This window comes from Plectrocnemia conspersa, unplaced genomic scaffold (assembly GCF_051122295.1).
Source record: "Plectrocnemia conspersa isolate PC_06_02 unplaced genomic scaffold, ASM5112229v1 ptg000003l, whole genome shotgun sequence".
NCBI lineage: Eukaryota > Metazoa > Arthropoda > Insecta > Trichoptera > Polycentropodidae > Plectrocnemia > Plectrocnemia conspersa.
In genome coordinates this window covers 9082646-9104270 of record NW_028277167.1, presented here as the reverse complement: position 1 = coordinate 9104270, position 21625 = coordinate 9082646, and the positions used below count along the sequence as shown (strand labels likewise).

At 27.9% G+C, this 21625-nt stretch overlaps 1 protein-coding gene across 2 annotated transcripts in view; it reads right to left on the bottom strand.

Annotated features, from left to right (window-relative positions):
• HGTX (HGTX homeodomain transcription factor) overlaps window positions 1–21405 on the bottom strand; it is a 90563-nt gene extending 69158 nt beyond the window's left edge. For both annotated transcript variants that reach the window (XM_088182420.1, XM_088182421.1), the window contains exon 1: window positions 20649–21405. In XM_088182420.1, the coding sequence (XP_088038546.1) occupies window positions 20649–21108 (460 nt within the window). In that variant the 5' untranslated portion in view covers window positions 21109–21405. The remainder of the gene's footprint in view (window positions 1–20648) is intronic.
• Window positions 21406–21625: the final 220 nt, after the last annotated feature.

Genomic DNA, 21625 nt, shown 5'->3' with positions numbered 1-21625 from the left:
ATCTTTAGCGAGATTACAATTAAAAATATATGTATTTAATACACACAAAAGATTGCATATATAATTAACTAAGATGATATTACAAATTAACTAAGATGATACTATAATTCACAAATTTAAGTTGTCTTGTTTACGCGATATTTTCTAGAACGTATCTACCGCATAAATCAAGGGATATGTTTGTATATAAATATTTGTTTGTATATAAATATTAGAACTAGAAAAGTAAAAGTTAATAAATAAAAATTATAATTAAAATATTTTGTGGATAACGTACACAATTTTTGAGTTTGTTAAATGACAATTTTTATACTGATACTATAATCCACAAATTCAATCTCAACATTTAAAATTTGTAGAGCTTTTAATTTGTATTTACACAAATATTTTATTTTCTATGAGCTGAAGTAACTCATTAATTGAGATGTTTCATACCAAATATATAGGACCTAGCTTGATTTAAATTATTCATCTTCGTATTCAACCGTGAAATAAGAAAAATCTAGGAAAACTTAATTTAGGTATTAGTCATTGACTATATCATTATTCTATTGTGCTAGTGAATGCTTTAAAAAGTTTGGACAAAAATATTAATTTTTGCTGTATTTGATAAGTCTACTAAATATTTTAATAAAAAATAGTGTTTTTATAATATGTTTAATAATTAAAAAACATTGCATGTGTATTAATAATTATATAAAAAATATCAATTTAGGCAATGCTTTAAAAAAGCATAAAATATTAATCACTATGCATCTTGAGATAACCAAAAAAATAAAATGAATTCTGAATTTTCTATAAGACATCCACTAAAAAATTAAAAATTAAATAATGTTATTTGATTATCTGTTAACAATTAACTTTAATTCAGTTGCAAGTTTTCTAGCAATATCTGTGCATTCTTATAACGCTAAAAAGCTTTTTTTAAACACTGGTAATACTACTTTGGAAAATATGATATTTTGTATCTTTTTCATTCAAAACATTTGTTTTTAAAATAGCTGGCGTTTGTATTTAAATCGATTTTATTTTACCGCTATTTATAGCTGTTTGTAGTGAATTTTTCAGATACGGTAGTATTTCATAAATCTGTGAAAAAATATGTCGATGTACAATATACATATGTATACATATCAATGTGACTCTATGACAACAATATAGTCTCACTTTTCTCTTCTTAAATACGGTCTTCTTAAAATTTAAATATGCAAAATTATGCTTTATTTAATTTTTCTTGATAATCGCATTATTTAAATTATATATTTAATCAATAATTAATCAGAAATAGTATAAAGATAATATGTCCCTTTACAGCACAGTGCGTAAAAAAGTTGGTCTTTTTAATCTGATACATATTGTTGTTAAATCAATTACCATTATTGTTCTGTGTCACTTTTCTCACAACAATATAAAATATAATTTATTCATTATCCTGAAGATGCACAATAAAAATCTGTAGAATATTTTACGCCAAAGAAGCAGTATGAGAAGAAGAAGAAAAGGCATCAATCCAATCTCGCACAGGACAGGAAGGTAAGGCAAGTTTTAACGACTGGCAGGGTCCCCGCGAGGGCCCCAAAGTTTATACGCGTTTAACATTTTATTATGATTTAACACTTTAACCATTATACGGCCCATACGGAGAGCGAGGCTCAATTTTCACCCTGGCCGCAAAAACCCCGCCGCGACTCCCATCTCCGCATTTCGCTGCCGCTGGGGTGAATCTCACCCCCCGTTCAACGGGCAATACGTTTCTGCTTAACTTAATGTGCTCGCTACAAAATTAAATCCCGACCAATGGAGGCCATAATATAATAATGCCTCCTGTTTCATCCGGGGCGTATCTTTTCGCGTTGTTTTAAACGCGAAACCAAGAGATAGCCGGGCAGATTTAATATTCACTGGATATGTCGGCGTATTATCATATTTTTATTCTCTAACCGAACATAATAATCTTTTATCGCGTATATTCTCCGATTGATGGCATAACCTAATTACATATCATACGAATAATATTATTATTGGGAGACGAAAAGGCGATAAAAAAATGTTTTGAATATATTACGACATCGGAGTTTGCCAAGTTTTTTTAATGTTGAATAATTTTCTGTGAAAAAAGGGTGAATTAATATTTATATATAGCATATAAAGTTTTTATAAGCAAGCTTCTTATTTAAAAACTGCTTTTTACAGCAACAACAGCATACTAAGGAACATTTAGACCTTTGGTATATGTATCAGTGACTAATACCTAAAAGATCTGAGCTTAAATCACATGTGGACGCTAATGTTTTATAATTTCTATAGTAACTGAGAGATCGAAATTAGTGATTATTATATAATTATAATTCTAATGATATACAGATAATATTTCCCAAAATTTTCCTAACCTCACATTTAAATATTGTGATAAATAATTTAAATAAAATCGAACTAAGCTGTGCATAGTATAAGCTGTAATAATAGTCTATAGTTAATGAAATTTATGTCACTGATAGACTCTGAATTTAATCTGATTTTTCACTACTTATTAAGCACTTATTATTGTATGCTTGTTTATGCAAATGCTTTATGTATTTAAAAGCCCTTGTATTTAAAAAAAAATCATGCAATAAACAACTAATAAGACCAGAAATAACATACGTTTGCTCGGTGTGGAGTAACACTAGTTATTTATATTTTTTCTTTACTCAAAGTCATTCAAAATGACTATGTATATACCACATATTTTTATACTAATCATAAAAAACTTTTTAGTGAATTTAAAATATCAATAATTACAGAATATTTCCATAATCATACCGAAAAATATTATAAAAATATAACCCACTCTTAAGTTTAAATATTTTAAATTCCTACACACATCTTGCTTTATAGGTATATTTTTTTGTAGCTTATACATTTATTAATGGTCTTAATGACTTTCTTATATTTTTTTTAATTATTTTTATTTTACATTTTTATCTTGTAATGTAAACTAAAAAGTAGGTGTACACTAATGTATGTATTTTTAAATAAGCATTTATATTAAAAATAAAAAAATCAATGTTTTATAAAAATTGAGCTAGGTAGTAGATATAAGATATAAAATTTCCTAATAATGAGATAGTTCAGCTTATAAGTAAATTTCAAATATATAAGGAATACTAATATTTTGATTTTTTACAATATTACATTTATTTAATGTTTAATATTTCTTAATAATAACTTGCTGAACTAAAAATAAGTAAATATTTCATTCAACATGCAGCTTTGTGAAAATTATATTGATGAATTATAAAACAAATTACAATGACATTTGGTAAATATTATATTAAATGTTTCTTACGTTACGTAAGAAACATATGATATTTACTTAATGTCATTGTTACGATCTATTGGAAAATATAATAGAAATTATGAAAAAATATCCGTTACATAAAACATATATGTAGGATCACTATTTTTATCAGTTCTGTTTTATCATACTTTCTCGCAAAGTGTATGTATAATATTTTATACAAAATACCTATTCCTGCATATTTTGTAAGCAATCTAAACATAAAGGTGAACATACTCTTGTAATTTATGAATTCATATAACACTGGCAATTATTTTACATTTAAATAAATATAAATCTAGCCTAGTTGTGTTAACTATATTTTGTAAATCAGCCACTCGTTCATTAAAAATAGTTATTGCTTTATCACATCCACGAGCTAATAATTTATGCATAAATACATAATTATGTCTAATGCATAAACTCTCATATTTATATATGTATATAATACACAAACGTAATACATACACACGATTTAAATTTTCCCCGTATGTATTTATAATTAAAATGCACGCGAAATCCGACTGTAGCTAAGCGTTAATTAAACAAAACGTATAAAGCCGTACAAATGAGTGTAATGATTCAGTTTATATGATACCGGGAAAGTTTATCTCGTGGCTTAGTGGAAACGGGGGATTTCTGAATGTTTACTACCACGCACGCCCTACTCGAACCACCGCCCCCCATCACGGTACCGGGGAGGTGTTTTGTATGTAGGCCAGATCCGGTTCCGGTTTGTTGTTGCAAAACAAAGATATCTCTCATAAAAGTAAGCGAAACACGATGTATTTTAATATGGTAACACCGCGTAAAACGGCTTGTGCAAAATGGCTACCGGTGGGGCGGCGGTTTTCCCTCGCGCGTTCCATGTCTAAGTGTGTGTATGATACAGTATGTGAATTGGTATCGGTGTTAAGGTTACATTTATTTACACGCCTGAGCGAATGATGATGTTTGTCTTATTCATGGAGATAAATTTAAATTATAATAGCTATGTGTAATATTGGCATTATTAAATTAATTAATTTATTGTATCGCTGTATCGATAAAATGTTATGGTATTAAATAATTTTAAACCATATTAAAATCAATTGCTGTAATTATTTTTTTTATAATTTTAGTACTAAATAAAAAAATCTCATTCAAAATACTTATCATAACTCAAAATTAGTAAAGTTTGAGTTGCCGTAATGCAAAAAGTTTTTATTGAAAAGAAAGTCATAAATCAGAAACAATAAAACATCTACAGCTATAAAACTGGACTTTTCTTGTCTTTCAATGTCACAATGGTTGAACCAAACTAAATTAATTTAAACAGCTGTTTTACGCACTTTTTGTTAATTACATCTAAGCATTATTTACATTATACAGCAAGTTAATTTATGACTCCTATATTTATGAATAAAAATTTCAGTCTAAGATCTGATAGATATGTCCATTTTCAGTAAACTTATTTGAAATTATGAGTTTCATATTCAGTGCATTATAATTTTTATTTTTCGGCAGAACTATATGTAATATATAAAAAAATAATATACACAGCAAAATTTGTATCGAAATTATAAGTTAAATTTTAAAATATTTGATTATATGGGTCTTTAAATAGCGAAATAATTAATAGTAAAAAAAGTAGTTTAAAAAAACATATCCAAAAATCTGTCTAATTATTTAAATATTTTTGCCAGGTATCAAATGTGACGTCGTTCAAATCTATCATATCTGAGAGGTCAGAATTAGTTTATTTTAATCTTACAGATGAATATCGTGTTAAAGTTTTAAATGATTAAATGAGGAATTGGTAAAATATATTGATCAGGGTGTAGATAGTCTGTATTTTGATAATGTACATAATTTTATTTACAAAAAATTAAAATGGTTTTAACCTCAAAAAATCATGAAATTCAGTATATACCTAAAGGATGAATTCAAATCCTATATGAAGTCGATGTTCTATTTTAATTTTATCATCTAAGAGATCAAATTAGTAATTTCTATATAGTTATAACTCTAATCATGATCGATTATTACGGATTATTTTTTCTTTGCTGTTCCTAATCTCGCGAATAAATATCGCAAGGGAGTTAAAATTTTTTTAATGAAAAATGGATAAAATAAATTGACTTAAATTGATAAATTATGCACTGATTGATGTGAGAAGTTTATAATGCAATAAATTGTATTGCTATATAAAATTACATTATTAAAGATTCAAAGTAAATATTATTATTAAATTAAAATTATAAGCATTTTCTTAGTGAAAAAAAATACGTAGTAGCAAACGCTTAACATTCTACTTTAATCGTTGTTTTCGCAGTGAATTTTAATTAAAAACGCATCCATAAATCATTTCACAATTTATAACTAGCACATATAACATTTTATTACGACGTGTAGTAAGAGACGGTGACATTGTAGTCGTATGAATAGTAGGATATTATTGCGTCTCGGCGTACATATAATGGCAGAGTGTCTCCGAAACTCTAGTGAACGAACACCTACCATAATAGCATAATGGTGCAACAGCATATAAAAGTTTTAGTTACAGCTTTGTAGTCCTCGTAGCGTGCGGTACTAGTAGTAGTAGTAGTTGTAGTCGCCAGAAGCACCGCAGATATAATTACTAGTAGTCGTGTACCGAAAATTTCATAGCATTCCATTAGAAAGTTCGTTTCATTACTGGATGGAGATTCACTCGTGCACCCGGGGATGAATAATTTAATTATTATCGTTGGGTGTATCCGGAAAACTCGACAAGGTTAATGTGCGTTTTAAGTTACAGTAATAATGCTAACTGAGAATCGAGCTCGAAACAATTTGAGACTTTATGAAAACACTCAATATATATGTTGTTAAGCCAAATTGGTTAAATTGCCTATTAAGCAAAATATGCAAACTATTTATAAACACGCGAACAAAGTATCATCATCATAATCAATCATAATTAAACAATTAAAATTATTTTTTAGTATTTATATGAAAAGTTCAAAGACGGAAAGTTGTTTTTCAGTCTCAGTCACACTTACTATTACAATATTAAATTAAATTTAACTGTCAATTATACAATCTAACATAGTTTTTTATTGCTCTAGAATTTTTTTCGTTATACATTCAACAACTTTTATTAATTTATATGTATGTTATTAATAAAAAATATTAAAAACACTATGATATTAATTAGTAAAATGCAGAAATTTAATACATTCTAATGCAATTTAAGAGATCGCGGTAATAAAGCTGGGCATTGCCGCTTAAATATCCTCTTAATACGTGGCCGTGTGCTTCAATAAATCACTTTGGGTAATACCTTGGAAGTTATAAAATGCACTCTATGCCTTTAGCCGTTCCCCCCAAGCCCACTTCTGCCCGGGACAATGTCCAATTTGTAGGATTAACAGGCTAAATTATAAAACAAAAACATTCTTTGGACATTTAATAGTCTCCTGGCGCGACCCGCGTCCCTTTAACGTTTTAAATTAGCAAAATAAGTGGTCTCCGCAATTAGCAGGGGTGTGACGGCGGCGAGGGGGTGGCGCCACCCCTCGAAACGACTCAAGGGAGGAGTCACCGTTTTATATTATTATCGAATGACCAATAAAAGTTGGACACTTGCTTCGTACATGGGCAATTTCAGGTCTTTAACCCTTGCGGAGGTGGATAATAATAATAATAATGGTGGATGAGAAGTAGAAAACAATGAAAGTAGCAAAAATATGAAGTGCTTCTAAATTTTAGTAGTGTTGTACCTTTAACTTAAATTGGTTAATGCTGGTTTTCCTTATTTAATCATGAGGCTCTAATTTCACTATTGAACACTTTTCCACTGTTATACATATGTGACAACTTCTTGAATATTTAGCTTTTCTAAATAATGAAATAATACTTAAAAATATTATCCGTTTATTTTACAACAATATGCATAGTTTTTTTAGCTATTTATTTTTCATTTGTGAGATCCAATATCATTTTTAGATATGGAATAAGTGAGTTTGGATATTTTTATATTAACTTAAAAATTAAAACTACATACAATGCATTTTCTCAAATTAAAACTCTCTAATTTTCTCTAGGGTAGTATTTATGGTTTAAAAATTATTCATTTCTGTTTATATTAATTACTATTTTATTTTATAATTTACTGCTACGATGATAAAGGTAAAATTTTGTGTGTACACATATATTATTTATGTATGTATCTACTCACACGATTCGGTGGCGTTTACCTGAAAGATCTGGGTTCAAATCTCATATGGACCATAGTGTTTAGAAATTAGTGATTAGTGTATAATTAAAATTTAGATTATTAATAATTTTTATATGTTTTTTATCTTACGTTATCTCTGAATGAAATTAGTAAAATATCTTAAAATAGAGTTTTTTATGAAAAAAATGTTGATAAAAATATAAAGTTTTATGACTGCTTTGCAAAAAACTTTTAATTTTCTTTAAAAAAACACTATTTAAAAAATTGACTGAATTAATTATAATTATCTTATGTGGCAAATTAAATTTCTAAGCAAAGCAAATCAGTTTACTATCTATGAATTTATTAAAGCATTTTTAGAAAAAAAATACAGATATTCTTAGGTCTTATTCCATAGTTTTGGATAAAAGTATTAATATTTCAAATACTAATTCTTTCAAAGAATATATAACAAAGTTAATATTACCGAAAAACTGACTTTCCCAGTTTCAGTAAAAGGGGATGTTTTTTTAAACAAATTTTTGTGAAGTAATAAAAGCAACATCTTTAAATTTTGCTTAATCGTTACATGTTTTATGTAGTCATTGATTGTTGGATAAAGGAAAGACTAGTGAAACTAAATTGTAATTTACATTTCATGTAGTATCACTGTATTTTACATCAAAAAAGTTACTTTGAAGTTTCTGAATACTCTAAAAACTAGTTACAGAGACACTATGTACACTATGAATTAAAAAGAAAAACCGTCACTTTAATCTTAATTTTTTAGCAGATATCACTGCTCATTTAAATCAACTGAACGTAAATCTCAAAACTGTGTATCAAATAATGAATTGACAGTTTTAAACAATTACAGCATTTAAAATTAAACCAAAATTGTGACTATTTAAAAATAAGAACAGTAAGTTAATTCACTTAAAAAACTTTTTTGAAAAAAAGCTATGTTAATAACAAAAAGCATGCGGCTTTAATTGCTATTTTATCTCGTGACCATGTGAGTAATATCAAAAAATTAGTTGTATTTAAATACATTTATATTTTTTTTTTCTCAGTTGACATTACCACATTCTCTGCGAAAATGCAGATATAATTAGATATACATTATAGTGTCTTATTAGACTTTCAAATATAACTGCATAATGAAAAGTACTCTGCACTGTTCATGTCGTCTTTTTTGGAAAGTACGATTAATATTTTTTATATAAAGAATACAAAAAAATAAATAAATTATTATATTTGTTTGCTACAGGAATTATAGTATGTATGTATGTGATTCATAGACACATCGACAAATTATTTATTTATTTCTTGCAATTAAAACATTAACTTAATGAAAATATATAGTTAATCAAAATGTGATAATTAAAAATCCTTCCTCTTTAAAAACAAGCAATTATTTTTTATTTGCGTTAGGGCAGTAACAAGACGCCATAATCGAGACCCTCTCATAATGAATTATATTATTCGCTACGAATTATACGATAACGGCGTAGGTATTAAATGCTTAATTAAAGCAATTATTCCATAGGGCCGGCGCTCGGACAGGGGTGGCAAACATTGACACAGGCACTCGCAGCATTGAGACATAACCGAGAGATAGAGGCACAATAACGTGCACTCCCTAATTGATTTAACGGCCGCCACTTTCGTTAGTCGTAACATACTGTAAGTCGTAAACGGGCCGTTAAAGCGTTTCGGCCACCGAAACTGCTTCCGACGCCGGCGACGCCCCTGCGTACACCCCCGAAAACACACCCTGAAGAAGGTCAATGTTTATTGCCAGACAGGCCATTTTCCTCCATAACAATTATCAAAATCTATACTAGATTTACAACAACACTAAACCGATCAAATTAATTGCCCTTTGTTTTGATCGCGTTAAGCATAATGTCTCATAAACATGAAATTCGTACGTTATAAAAGTACTATAAATATATTGAATTAAAATGTTACAGAAATAAAATAGTCCATACCATGTTTTTGGAAACTCACCGAAAACTTCTAGCCTGAATCATAATATAATACTTTTAACTAATTCACATTCAGTACAGATTTTTTTAATCATTCTTATTAAAATTCTTTGACTTTTAAAACTAAACTCTTAAATGTTATTTCAATCGAATACATTTTAGTTCTTATATGAATTGACATTAAATACAATACAAAAGTTATTAAATACATAATTTTATATAAATTATATGGCAAAAAATATTATTTTGTATTATTAAATAATAATTAAATCCTAGTTAATATGTCATACACGCTCAACAAATTGCCAGTTTAGCAAGTCTTTTTTATATACTTTTTAACCCCAATTCATACCACATTCAACTCCCATATTTGACAATATATAGGTATAGTTTAAAGCTGTGAAAAATTTATTAGTATGCTATTCAACCAGATAATTAAATTTCAAAGCTATAAATGATTTCTAAAGATCGTATTGACTAATCACAAATAATTATATTAACATATCTCTATATTATTCAATTCTCGATTCAATGTAGTGTTGCATAATATAACATATCGTTTTGTAAAATAGTAATAGGTAATGCATACAAAATGGCGTATTTGATATGCCATAATATTGAAATAAGCGGCGTATTTAATGGCCGATGAGATTATCGCGCCGCCGAATAGACAGGGAACATTATCACGTAACGCACAAAGCCTACACCTGTCTACGGCTTCATGTACCCGCATGGCCTACGGCGTAGCGGCGTAGACCCAACCACCTACGCGAACTAACATCCTCAAACATTTATGGTAACTACTATCATGTAAAAATGATGTTGGGTAATGATTTTAAAAATATATTATTTATTTTTCACACGGATTTTTCATATTTAATTATTGCAACTATCCGCAGACTTCTTGCTCTATTACGAGTAAGCTTAATATTATCAGAAAGGCTTTATAAGCGTTAATCAGGAATAGAACTATGCCCATCATTAAACGCTAATGTTCACTATTTATATGTATTTTTTTAGTAAAGCATAAAATCGTGTGTTCCGCTACTGTTTATATATTATACAATAAATAAACTAAAAATATAGTTATTCGTATATAAAATGTAAAAAGTATAGGTAGTCTCAAAAAATGTGGGTTTGAGAATCTGCGCGCTCAGATGGAGGATGGCTTACATATGTAAACATTGAGCGTAAATAGTGTGTCGTGTGGGTGTACGTAGGTGGTTCGTACACGTGTAGGGATTCAAGGGGAAGAAGGAACATCCACCGTGAGGAGGCACAACCACCGTGAGCTGAATAAGGAAAACGACGTCAAATTACCTACCCCATTTTCCATACGTCAACGGTTCGCTGGAACCGACCTATCAAATGTTCCGCCTCAATTCGGACCAATCGAGCGATGGTTTTGTCTGACCTCACATATCAGGGTCAAAATAAAATAGTTTGAAAATATTATTTTCAAAATCTCAATTAAATTTGCGTTTAATTGCTTAATATTGTTTGCACTTACTATTAATATTAAATAATTTAATATCGATTACAAGATTATAAATTTCTTTAAAAAAACGATAATTATAATATATCTTAGCTATATTAAAAAAATATTTCTTCAATATTGTAGATGATTTATTATATTATTTCTTTATATATGTATTACTCATTTATAAAGCTAAAAATTATATAGCTTGTTCTTTTCTCGGAATAAATGAGTCGAATAAAATTAGTCATTCAATGACGCGATTAAGGAATCAAATATAGACAGATTTATAAATAATATTGCACATTTTTTAGGCATTGGATTTTTCATTATTAACACTTGATACAAAAATAATATAACTTTTTTTCTCAAAATCTTTTTCCCGCAGTATTTAAAATATCCTTGATTTTATATTTTTAAATTATTTTTGTAAAGATGGTAAAACACAGAAACGCAATACAGTAAATATTTTCTTTAGTTTAAATGAAACGAAAAAGGCTCATAATAAAATCGCTACAATAAATCTATTATTTTATTACAATATAATTAGGCTTGTAATTTAGATATTTTTATTATCAAAAACATACTACCGCGATCCTTATTCTAATATAGCATAAATTTACAGCTGAGTTCTAGACTCAATATACAGTACATAAAATTATAAAAAATCGAAAATCTTTTTAAAATTTTTTTATAAAATTCTTATTGGTGTTGTTTGGTTTTTATTTTGTAGTTCAACACTAACTGCAGCCGACTAAAATTAGTATATTATTATATCTTAGATATACTTTAAGGCTTTGAGTTCTTATTTTTAATAATATTAAAATTTGAATAAAATTGCTTCAAAAATCATTATTTATAAAAAATCGATTATATTTTATTACAAAAAAATAATTAAGTTTAAATTTATTAGATTTGTTTTAATATTTAATATACGTTTTAATATACACTCTAGCTTTGACAAATTAAAAAAAATATTTATATACCTTTATATATAATATTGTAAGATTCTATGATCTTTCTAAAGCTCTCTATGAACAATCTAAAGCTGTGTTTTAAGCTCTTGATTAAAATTGAATTTTTAAATTACATTTAAAATAGCTTAAAAGAAATTAAAGTAAAATCTTTATTTTTTTACATGAAATTTATCTTATTTATTTTGTATATTTTAATTTAAATATGTACATTTTGGTTGTATTGAGTTTATATAAACTGACTACAACAAAACTTTTTTTGTCTGATTTCTGGTCTCAATACTAATATAAATATAATACAGTTAATAATTAATAATAACGTTATAAAAAAATATAATATATTTTTATAACGTTATTATTAAATATTGATGAAATTAAAGTTCGTACAACACAGTCTACCTGACTTACCACTTTAAACTATAAATAGGAAGAAAAGTTTCAAATAATTATTGCTACAAAAAAATGAATTAGAAAATATTAAAAAAATATTATTTAATTTTTTATGAATAATTATAAAATATTATGATAGGACATAATGAATAAGATGATAATCTAAAGCTAAGTTATAAGCTTTTGATCATCATATAATTTTTTAAAAAAACATTTTAAATAAAATTAAAGAAATCAGAAAAATTCTTTATTTTTTTAACTTTTACTCTGTGTATTTAGTACATTTTTATTTAAATCTTTTTATTATGGTTTTATTTAGTGTCTTAAATCTACCTATAGCAGATTTTTCGAGTCAGATTTTTGGTCACTACAATATAAATATGACATTAAAATCGCTACAAAAATATATTGTTTTTTATACCGTTATTATTCTTAAAATTTTGGATATATTTTAATATATAAAAAAACTAATTGTTTACGACTTAAGTTTGAGACATCATAAATTTACCAGTTTACAACTTTTCCACCATAAATAGATAGAAAGTTATATGTTAACGCAACAAACAATTCTGATTTTAAATATCATTTTTTATTGAATAAAATTGTTTTGAGATATTGTTTAAAAAATCGCTATTATCTTAATAAAATTTTCATATTTATACCTTATTATTTTGGATTTATTTCGTTACTCAACAGACTTTTTCGGTCCTGTTTTCTTTATAAGATTGATGTCTGGTTTCTAAGCTATAAATAATATATTAAAATAAAATTTAAGTACCGCAGATTTGAGTTTTAAACGAAATATATTAATTGCCAAATTTTTATATTTATAATATACTATAAATACAATTTAAAAAATGCAAAATATAATCGCTGTAGAAAGTGAATTATTTTTTTATAACTAAAATGATTATTCTAAAAATTTTGATTTTATTTTGTTAATAAAATCCAACTTTAGCAGACCTAAGTGTGCTGTGGTTATTTTTATTAGCTGATGCAATCTTTATTATGGTTTATTTCAGCATTTATACAGCTAATTATGACACGTAGCTAAATGTATTATTTCGCAAGGATTAAAATATTTTCCGCCTATTATAAGTTTAATTATGCGCTGATCTTATATATGATTTGATATTATAAACATGTAGTAATTATCTATTCATAGTATTTTATGTAGTATTATGTATTTTTCTTAATAAATAAAATAGCTTATATTATTTTAAAACAATATTAAAAATTTTTAAAAATATAAGCAATTTTTTTTATATTAAAATTTAATATTTTATTTAAAAATTCAAAATACAACTTTTTATATATTCATGATATTTTAAGAATCGTAGCTTAACATAATCAAGTATTTTTGATTTGTCTCCAAAGTAAAAGTTTTGACTATATCTGAAAAACAATGATACAGCTGAAATCAACGTTAAGAGTTAATTGCAAATCAAATTATTATATATGTGTAAGAAAAAAGAGCAAAATTATTGTAGTGTAATTAGCAATATCAAGGGTCAGACGAAGGGTCCAAAAACAATAATTTGTATCATCACTCATTACGTCGGCGGCACATCCGTCACCGCATTCTAATCGCAATTGATTCGCATACAACCCTTGGCCACGCCAGCTGACGACATTTTTTTTGGTCACCCTGTCCCCTCTCGTCCGTGGACCCTTCTGCGCCAGAGCAGACTGGGGTGATAGACCGGGAGCCAGACGTCTCCCAAATGGAGACACTTTTGCTCTTCTTTTAACACATACTTATAACGAATTCATTTTTGTTGAGCTTTCGCAGATTTAAATGATCGATAGCTTGATTTTATATTCCAATTATTTATAATGAATAGTTTTATCAACGATGAAAGATTTACACAATGCATAATTAAACGTAGAGCATCCCACGCACGCTCCATCTAATTAAATAGCATTACGCGCGGAGTAAATCATTCAGGTGTTGCACTCAAGGACCCGTCATTATCCTTATCTGTTATTGAATTATTGGTAAACTAGCTGACAAACAATATAGCACCATATGGCCTAATTGCTATATATCCACATATTAATTCGCAATACCTATATATTAATTTTTAATAATGACAATTAGCGCGTAACTATCTGTCAATATAAGACATGTTTTTATACAATAAACGTGTTGAAATAAATATTTATAATTATAATAAATTTATATTTGAAATATCTGGTTAAATTAATTCAATTTTACAAAACGCATTGATTGTGCATATTTATATATCTGCGGATCAGTGGCGGCTCGTGATAAAAAATGATTTCTCCATAATCTTCAGCTTTTTCTAGATTTTTTATTTTCTCTTTTATTGCTTTTTTTGTATGCAAATTTTCATCAGTTTATTCACATAAGCAAGGAATTTAATGATAAAATTATTTCAAATGGCAATGGTGTAGTAAAATTTTCTTAACACGCTTTTATATGTTGCATTTTTTTAAGATTTGCATTGCATGTGAGGAAAATGGTATCAATTTTACCGAAATTTTTTAAAGATAATTAAAAAATATAATATTAAATTACATTAATTCAATAAATTTTATTTTTAATTAGGGTTTTTGCATTTATAAAGCTCTCTAGTCGAGCCGTCCCTGCTGAACATATAATGAACAATAATTGTTTAGATAAGGGATCACATATTTGCGCTTTAATACACATACAATATATTATATCTATAAAACGACGCGTTACAATGACATTATAGCAAACGAGTGACATAAGGCGAAATGACACTTATCACATATATCATTCCATATCATAATCTATCGACACTCGAAAAAGCGATACTGAAGCATAGTAACGCCGTTATTAACGCGCGGGATTAAAATATCATACATATGTTATTGTTTATGTTAATTATTAAATTTGTTATTATATATAATATGTATGTTATTTATAGTTTGGATTTTCATTTGGTGCCATATTGGACACGTTGCTAGCAGTGGATTTGTCCAAAACCGCCGATTGTTCCGGCCAGTCTTCGCTACAATCCAATAAAGTGGCCGGCGTGACCATATGCCGTAATAATGTTCCGGTCATATCACCTTTGCTGTATTAACTGTGATATATTTCATTAGATGTCGTTGGACAGGGGTGTTTAAGTGGTGGTGTTGGCTTATGATGAAATCAAATATTTTTCAATCAATACAATCACACGTGACGCAAGTCTATAATTGAATCTGCGATATTATTTCCACAATAATCTATATAAAAAATGCAATAATATGTTATCTCGTTATATTAACGAGAACATGGTATCTGATAATTATACATAAATGGGTATTGTTTCATTAATTGATATCAATCGCTATGTTACAAATATAGTAATGAATTAACATGATTTTCCGAGAATCAAATATTACATATTCATGCCAACCCTTTCCACTACTTATAAATGGATATATTATGCTTCAATTTATAGAAATAATGCTTTGTTTGGTATAATATATAAATTTTATACATATTGAATAATTTTAGTCTTCTTTATATATTTGATATATCAATTGCCTTAAGATTGTATAGCTAGTTCATTTTTATTCATTAAACTATATGGTTATTTTCTGTAACCGCAGAGAAAATGATCTAAATCAGTTAATTAACACACCTTTTTGAATTAATTTACCACTTTATTTTTAAAACCATCATAATGTATGTTATTATATATAAAAAAGTATGTTGCTTATCATACTTATTACAAGTGTTATGTCGATTTATTTTATCAAAGATCTATCGCCAAAAAATTTTTGATTTTGAATAAATTCTCTAGAATGCGTGAAATCGTGTTCTATTTAAAATAAACTAATAAATAAACAAAACTTTTATTATTATTTTCAATTATAAAACCTTATTATCGTCTCGTTGAAATATGACTTATAAGGTAAAAAATTATTTAGTTAAGTTTTTATCAGACTACCTTTTTAACATCATGCTTATTAAATCCTAACATCATAACGAGTTTTTCTTAGCGAAAAGTCCTAGACTTGGAATACTTTTTATGGCATACATGGAATAAAGAATGTAAGTCAAAATCATGTTTTTTTAAAAAAAAATTTAAAACAAAAAAATTAATAAACAGAGCAAATAATATTTTTATTTGTATTATCTCAATAATATCACTTTAAAACATCGCATATATAATATTATTTTAATTTATTTAGTTTAGTTTTATCAGACCTATCAGAATATTACTTAAATCGTATTATCATAATTTCGTAGAGTTTTCTTAGCGAAAAGTTCTAGTCTTGGAATATTTTTTGTAGGAAGCATGGAATTGGGAATGTAAGGCAAAATCATGTTTTTTGATAAGTGCATTTTAAAATGAACTACATAATTAATAAAAAAAATCTAATATTACTTTAAATATATTATCAGACTTATTAATTGTTTACTTATTAAATCGTATAATAATAAATAATGACTTTTTGTTGATGAATAGTTTTCTTGGTTAATATTTTTAATTTTATATATAAATTTTGTCACATTAAAACATGGTTCACAATATTTTAATTTATTTAGTTAAATTTTAATTAGACTTTTAGTTTTTCACATTACACTTATTAAATCATAACATTATAATTCAATAAAGAGTTTTCTTAGAAAAAAGTTCTGGACTTGTATTACTTTTTATAGCATACATGGAATTAAGAATATAATTTAAAATCATGTTTTTTAAGTTAATCGTTTTAAAACAAACTGATAAAGAAATAAACTTATATTTTTTTGTAATATCTCAATAATATTACGTTCATAGTTTTTATCAGACTTAATAAGTTTTCACTTTTTAACATCATGAATCGTAACATCATACTTCAATACAGATTTTCTTAGATAAGGGTTCTAGACTTTTTATAGCATACATGTAATTATTAATGTAAGTTAAAATCGTGTTGTATAAAAAAAATTAAAGCAATTAAAATAATAAACAAATCTACTTATATTTTTGATTTTAATATCATGTTAAAACATGACATAATATTTTATTTTATTTAGTTTAGTTACCATTTAAGCATTATTTAAAAATAGCAGTAGTAAAAATTGTATAACTTATATTCTTAATTCCATGTGATCTATAAATATAATATGAAACGTCTATTTATGGTTAAATTACGTTATGAAATGAAATATTGTAGATACATATATTTAAAATAACTATGGTTCGATTTTATTATAACATTTTTTTAGCTTTAATCTTTATGAAGGTTGAAAAAAATTCTTAAACCTTTGTAAATAAATTATTATTTACACAATAGTCTAACTAAATATTACACAATTTTACCCCAAATTTAAATGTTATACACATATAAGACATGTAGTAAATTATCTAACAACAGAAAAATATTTTTAAAATAACTTAAATTTAATAAATTAATTTAAATCTTTTAAAGTTTCTGAAAGCACGAGGGCTGAAAAACTACTTTGAATTTCACGATTTATTAATTTTTTTAAGTATTTATTTTAATAAAATTTAATATTTTATTATTATATTTATATAATTAAAATATATTATTATAATAATTTATGATAGTAACAACACTGTTTAAAAAAATTAAAAACGATCTTGGAATAAGAAGGAAATGTATTTTTCACGCTGTTTTATTATTACTGGTAAACTCATCTACCATCATTCAAAAACTTTACAAGCCTTTGTGATTAAATATACTTTAAAATAAATCGATTGACACTTGCTTATATCATTATTTTTAAAATCTATAAGTTCATCTTTGAAATATTTAAAATATTCAAATACAAATATAGTACGACTTGAGGTGTAATCATCGTTAACAGTATTCAGACATGTTCCTAATTTCAGTACAGTTAAATATAAGGCTAGTTCATTTTTAAATTGTTCACGATCTTCTTCGAGGTAATGTATTATCTTCTACATTTTCTGTTAACTGTTACGGCATAAGTTAGTGTAATAGTGATATGCTTTAATTGTATATCATGAATCAATCACATGCTACGATTTGTTGACTCGATTTAGAAATACCTGCGTATATTCATATAACCAGGTACAGTCCAATCATTTATCATTGCATTCACGTAATTTATCGCACTTGTATGTGTGTTTGTATACATGTGCGTGTGCGTTGTGCGAGTGTTTTGTTTGATTTGGCAAGTTAATAACGCCATGACCAGCTGTCGACACAATTACTGAACCACCCAACGCCCACTCGCCTCCCGACGACCCTCACACCGTTCGGACCTCCGGCGGTACCTCTCGGACGAGGAGTGACCTTTAATCGGCGACGGATGTGAAGACAGACAGGACGAGAAATTTTAGCACTTGTCCGTTATAACGAAGCGGGACGCACGAGGTAATTTTCCGGCCGTCGCATCGCTACTTGTAAAACTGATAAACATGATAATTTCCATGTAAAGTATTTTACCTTAGAATATACGTCGTTGACTATTGCGAAACGATTGATTACACCATAAAAAACATAACGTCGTAACATTGTTTAGAATAGGTAACGTGCAGTTTCTTTTGAATTCGCTATAATCAATTAGTTGTAATTTATTCAAGATATGCCTATTTTAAATGGCTTATAAGAGTGAGATTTAAATCATTTAATAGTATAGAGCTATATATATTTAGTTTTATAAATGACATCAATCAAATATTTAATTATTTCACTTTCAAGCTACGATATAATAATAAAGAGACATAGAAAATGTATAAAAGTCAATCTTATATTATTAATGCTTCATATTTTTTTTACTAGTCATATAAAATTGCAACATGACTTTGTAATAAATATATAAGTGAAACAGGTCAATCACTCGTTTACACAAACGAAATACTTTAAATAACGCTTCAGCGTTTTAATAACTATTCTTAGTTAGTATAAAAACCAATTATTAGGAAGACATTGAAATTTATCTTATCACAAAAAATTGATGTTCCTTATTACATCACATTTTTTCTGTTTCGAGAATTAAATAAAAATTGCTACATAAGTACAATTTTAAGATAAATTATTTATAAAAATTGTATAGATGGTTTAATATATATAGATTTCAAAGTAATGTTTTTAATAAATACATAGTAAAAATATCTCATAATGCGGTATGATATTATTATTTAGATAAAATACTTTAGAATATATTTTTATTATTGATAGAGTATTTTTGACCATTTCAAGTATTTTTGAATATCGTTAAAAAAATATAAAGGTATTCTAGAACTGAACAGCACAAAAATACTAAAACAAAGTGTGAAATTGTAAGCTATTTATAAATAAAAATACATATTATAAATATTTATTTTTATGAGTTGATAATTTAATATAATTACTATTATATTTGAATTGATATTTTAATAATGTTCATAAAAAATATATAGTAAAAGTATCTTACAACTATTATTATGTTGATAGAACATATGTTTAAGTGAGCCAATTACATTGTATCATTGCACTTTTTTTAGTGTTTTTTAATATTATTTAATCGTTCATTTAAAAAATGCATTTTCTAGAACTGAGTAACGTAAAATTATGAATACCAAGCACGGGATTGTAAGCTAATATCAAGAAACGATCATATTATTGTCTTATTACATAATATTTATTGCACAACATATAAATACCAATATATAAAATAGGAAAAACTATTTTTAATTTTAATATTGATTAAAACAATAATTTATACAAAGAACCATATTAAATAATGCGATCGTTTTTTTATAAAAAAAATAGTTAAATAATTAAATCATTAAAAATTGTTCCATATATAAACTACTAATAAAGTATTTTTAAAGATTGATAATTTAATACAATCACTTATATATATATTGATATTTAAATAACGTTATTAATAAATACAAAGTAAAAATATCAGACAACATTGTTCGAGACTACTAAAGTAAAATATAAGTTTGAATAAGCAAATTCAGATTTTTACGTTACCTCTCTCTTAATAATTTATTACAAAATAATAATGCATATAAATACGGATTAATGGTTTATAACTATCTTCTGGTTTAACAAAATAAATACGTATTAGTTAATAAGGAAGTTAATATTTTTATTTATTTGAAGTTTAAAACATATATTTACTTAATTAACAATGGATCTAGAGCGACTGAAAGTTAAATTATTGTCTCTAAAGCATTGTTTGTCAATACTTAAATTGGTCTGAAGGTAGTCGTAGTAAATATGGTATTGTTAGTATTAAAATTATACAAATTTTTTATAGGGTCTAATATAATATAATTTAGAAATGGGTTACTCTCGGTCTTACGGCCGCAATGACAGCAAGCACTCTAGACATGTTTTTTTAGTGAAATAATTGACTTACTTGAACTTAGTCGGTCTCTCCACGCCAGAGGGTTTGTGAGCAGTCCTTGGAATCCCGGCCAGTACAGGCCCCTCTGTGCCAAAGCGTCCATCTGACCCTGCTTGGCTTGATGTTGGAAGTATTGAGCGACGTTGGCAGCCGCCGCCGCGAGGCTCAGCCCCCGGGTCCCCAGCGCCGGCCTCGATAAAATGGTATCAATCCCGTGAGGATTATTAGGACTCGGAGCAGGATTTCCGTGGTGTTGCGAGGTGGTAGGCGGGCTCGAATTCCTCATCTCTGTCATGGAATGCAAGGCTGCCAACGGGGGCCCCGGCGGGAGGAAGTTGAGACCTAAGTGCGGGTGATGCTGGAGCGCTGGGGGCGGCGGGGGCGAGGGCGAGCCTTCGGAGCTGTCGGGCAGCCGCCACCCGCGGGCCCCGGCGCCTCCGCCCCTCCAGCCCAGCAGCGTTTCGCTACACATCCACCCGCCTCCCTGACCCGCTTCCTGATCCCGTTCTTCCGATATCTTGCTGACGGTATTTAACACCTTCGCTCCTCGCAGAGCATCACACACCAGTCAGAGTCCAGAGTCAAAATATAGTCTAAATGCAACACTGAGTTTTGTTTATGTTTTTGTTTGCGAATCGCGATGTTCGGATCGGATCGGGTCGTCGTTCGAAAGACGCGCTTGAGTGCTACCTCGCCGAGGGTCAGCGCTCGAATGACTCGGGGTCCGAAAAGGTTTTTCAAAAGACTTGGCCCGAGCGAGACGGTTTCCGGTCCGTTCGGCTCGAAGGTGTGAACTGAGTGACGGCCGAGTCGGTTCGGGGCCGCCCATGCTAGTCTTTATTGTTAAAGGGGCGGTGCCGCACGGGATGGGAGAGAATCGTCTGCATCGTTGTAGTCTCGCTCTCTCGTATTCGATTTTCCGAAGCTAAATATGAGACGCGAGATGTGAGTCGTTAAGTGGCTCGGTTGGAAAAACGCGTCGCGGGACG